General features: G+C 40.7%; 1 protein-coding gene across 1 annotated transcript; it reads right to left on the reverse strand.

Annotated features, from left to right (window-relative positions):
- Positions 1-995: 995 nt before the first annotated feature.
- Positions 996-3,594, reverse strand: LOC102790032 (helix-loop-helix protein 2-like). Its single transcript, XM_087836725.1, has 2 exons — positions 2,871-3,594; positions 996-2,117 (listed from the first exon to the last, which is right to left on the reverse strand). The coding sequence occupies exon 2, from the start codon at positions 2,079-2,081 to the stop codon at positions 1,710-1,712; it is 372 nt and encodes a 123-aa protein (XP_087692851.1). The 5' UTR covers positions 2,082-2,117; positions 2,871-3,594; the 3' UTR covers positions 996-1,709.
- Positions 3,595-4,037: the final 443 nt, after the last annotated feature.

Below are 4,037 nucleotides of genomic sequence, written 5' to 3' on the forward strand. Positions count from 1 at the left end.
GTCAAATCAGCGCACTGAAGATAATATTTTTTTTTCAAAATAATAATTTTTTGGTTATAGCAAATAAATAAATAAATAAGACAAAGAGGTTGAGCTCTGAATCGTATCCCCTTGGTGGTTTGAATTGTTTGACAATCAGTGTCGATGAAGCAATTGTTTTTTTTTTTTACTTATTTTTTGTCTTTAGCAGCCCAATTCTAATTCACAGAGAAACCTCTCAAAAAATGGGAAACAAATTCATGGGGCCACTAGACCCCATCTTGAAGTGCTTATCGTTGCCATCGATAGACAGCGGACATGAAAAATAATAACAAACAAAAAACAACAACAACAACAACAGAAAAAAGCCTCGAACATACATCAAACGAATAAATTATACAATGGATTAACAGAAAGTGCCATTTTTGAAGAACACCACCACTTTCCAAGTTCAAATTCACAGCCTAAAATATAGAAGCAACAAACCATTATACATTTATACAAAAAGACGGCAGCTTATGATATTAACATAAATAAATTAGCCTTAAATATTAACACAATTAAATAAATAATTCCATACACTTTAGGGGAAACAAAAAAGCATGATTAAGGTCACAATTTTATATGTCATAAGTGGCACTTACGCATTGAAATGTTTTTTTTTTCTTCCTTTATGGAAAATCTAAGCTAGATCTAAAGCAGCTATGTTTACGTCCTTTCGTTCCGATCGGAGGGGGGGGAATACCCCGTGTTTATTTTGTTCAACCTCAAAGTGACACAGTGAGGGGAGCATTCAGAAATCTATTCATGATATTAGATGAGATTAGGCTAATATCATTTTTAGATGTGGATTAAATGTGAATCAAATTAAAATAACCAGAATCTTCTTGAATTTGTTGCAGCCCACGCGAATTATTATTATTTTTTCTGTCCTGCACTGCACTTTCACTGTCACTGCATCACTGCAAAGGAAGCATGAATGCCTGCGGGGGCATTCATGCTTCCTCCCCCCCCCCCCCCCCCCCCTTTTGCTGAATTTTGCGGAAAAAATAATTGTCATTATTGCATCCAACGGCTCGAAACAACTCGGCGCTTGCTGCTTGCAGTGAGCGATCTGGACTGAAAGTTTAGGCTCCCGTAACTTTTTGCACCGCTGCCACTACATCAATCAACACTGGACTCACACTGAAGGGCTCAGCTCACCATTAGAGGTATGGCAGAGTGTCAGCATCCGGGGAAGTGATGCTTTAGTTTGGATGGAGATGATGCTGGGCAGATTTTGGGCCTTGAATTGGATGGATTTTTTATTACATATCATTAAATGAAATAGAAGTTTCGGTGAGATGAAGGCAACACTGTGTCACAGGTGTTAGACCGATATATATGTGGAGCCGATATCGACATTTTTACATCAATCAATTAAGCAAGTCCACCTTAAAACAACAGTTTGTACCCCTGCAGCAGAAGTTTCGATTGTTTTTTTTTTAATTCAATGCAAAATTATCTGATTACTTAAAAAATTGAACTTCCTTTTATTCAAAGTAGTGCTTTGTGGTGTTGAAAGCTAAAAAAAAAAAAATCTCCTGCACCATTCCACCCTGACCGCTAACCTTGCCATAACCAGTTAACTCCCAGCACGCCGAGCGAGTCCAGTCTCCCAACAACTCAACCAGTTTCTCTCACATATGTGTGCGCGTAGAGGGCGGAGTGGGGGGTGGGGTGGGTCACTTTTAGACATCCAGCACATGATTGAGATAGGAGATGTAGCATATAGCCAGTCTGAGGATCTCGATCTTGGAGAGTTTCTTGTCCGGAGGTAATGTGGGGAGTAATTTCCTCAGCTCCGCGAAGGCCACGTTGAACGCCTCCACCCGGATCCTCTCCCTGGTGGCGTGGGCTGAGCGGTACTTGGCCGTGGCCCTCCGTCTTCTCCTCTTCTCCTCCCTGCTCAGGGGCTGGTCGGCTTTGCATTTGGCTCTGTCCTCCATCTCCGCCGGCTCGTCCGAGGCACAACCGGCCGACTTCAACCCATTGAGCATCGTCTCCGGGTCGGACTGAGTCCAGGAGAGGTCCGCCTCAGCCTGATCCGGGCTCAGCATCATTTTTATTCTGCGGTGTTGGCAGTCCTTCTCAAGAACCTGTGCACGGGCAAAATCAGTCATTGAAACATTAAAACATTGCTTTTTTTTTTTTTCTTAATGGTCATTTTAAATTCCACATTTTACAGTCAGAGAGCTACTGTGTCACATGCGCTTGGATGAAATAAAGAACTGGATTGATTTTTGAAATCATCGTTTTTGCTGTTTTCTGCACTCAGGCACCACTATGAGAAAGCCCACAGCGGGTGCTCCAGTCCCTCCTGTGCCTATTGCATAATAAAATTAAACTCCATAAATAATGAATGGTTCAAAATTCGCGGTTAATTCACGAAAGCTTCAGGCCTTAAAAACAGCCAAACAAATTTGAATTTCCAAGTGTCATGTTTGCAAAATATTGTTTTTTAAACGACGAAACTCTTTAAAAATAAATGTTTTTAAATTAAAGGGAAAAAAAATCCTTTTTTGCGAATTAACATAATCAGAATTGGCCATCTGTCACAGTGTGATGAACACATCTGCTTGGCTGAGGCCGGAGCGACTTGACAGCATGAAGGCAGGAGATGGTAAAATAATGTTGACATCTGCTGGACACCAAATTATTGGAGCAGTTGCTTTTTTTCTTGATTTTTGTTAATAAAGAAAAATAGATCTACGAATCTAAAAATAATAATAATAATAATAATAATAATAATAACAATAATAGTAATAATAATAATAAACAAATCTGAAAAAAATCGTATTTAATTTGTTTTTATTTAAAAGCTTAATTTTCCACAGAAATCTGAGACTCACCTTGACAAAGGGTTGAAGGTTTTGTTTAGTTTTTTTCTTGTTGGGGACTTAAAAGGCGCTCTTGAGCGGAGCTTCAACTCCAAATTAACTCATATTCCACCGGCCAAAAAAAACAACAAAAAAAAGACAACAACAACATCAGATGTTAATGAGACGAACATTCAAAGAAAACAAAGAAATGAGAAAAAATATTTTTCTTTTCTTTCTTTCTTTCTTTTTTTAAAGTAGTTTTTGACTTTTCTCAGCCGCGAACTTGCAACATGGGGATCACGCGGGGTCAAACGTCAAGCGTGGAAATGTTTCTGCTGATAAAAAAAACAGCCCATCAAAAGTCTTGAGAGGATTAGGTCGGACGAGTTGGAGAAAAATAAATAATAATAATAATAATAATGATGATGATGATGACAGTGGCGGTGGCGGTGATGGTGATGATAAGCGTGGATCAGTCAGCCCCCCTGTGTGATCCCAGCGATGGAGAGACAATAGAGGAGATGGGCTGATAGCGGTGAAAGTGCAGCCAGGGCTACTCGTCCGTGAGCCTGTTGGAAGATGGGGATAAAAAGAGGGACAGATAAGCGAGGCTCTCCCTTGTCAGGAATCAGCGGATCGGAAGGCGGTTCGCGGATAATCCCCCCTCTCTCTTCCTTCTTGCGCCGAGTGTCATATGCGAGATAAGATCCAAGCGATCTGGACTAATAAAGGCTCACTTCATGGACGGAGGGGATGGAATATATTTGAGGAATGGTATTGTCTAACGCCGCCCCTCCCTCCCTCCTCTCTCATCCCTCTCTCTCCTTCTCTCGCTCCTCCTCACACACACACACACACACACACACACACACACACACCTCCTCCCTCTTTCCTCACTCCCCTCAGCCCCCTCAAGCGGTCTGACTCCCGTGGGAGCAGTGGGCAAAGGGAAAGCAGAGATGTGTGCATGATAAAGCGTGGAAAAAAAGGAATACTTGTCCATGTTGTGAGTTTTTGCACGTGCTCACATTTGTAGTGAATATTAATGATTATAAATAAATGTATATATGTATTTTAAATGCAAATGAAGGGGGGGGGGGGGGGGGTAGTCAACTTAAATGCGATACAAGCCTGTAAAGAAATATTTTCTAGAATGCTTTAGAAATGTTGCTTATTTTGGTTATTTTCTTGGATTTA

The sequence above is a fragment of the Neolamprologus brichardi genome, chromosome 23 (assembly GCF_056152115.1).
Source record: "Neolamprologus brichardi isolate AB-2024 chromosome 23, ASM5615211v1, whole genome shotgun sequence".
NCBI lineage: Eukaryota > Metazoa > Chordata > Actinopteri > Cichliformes > Cichlidae > Neolamprologus > Neolamprologus brichardi.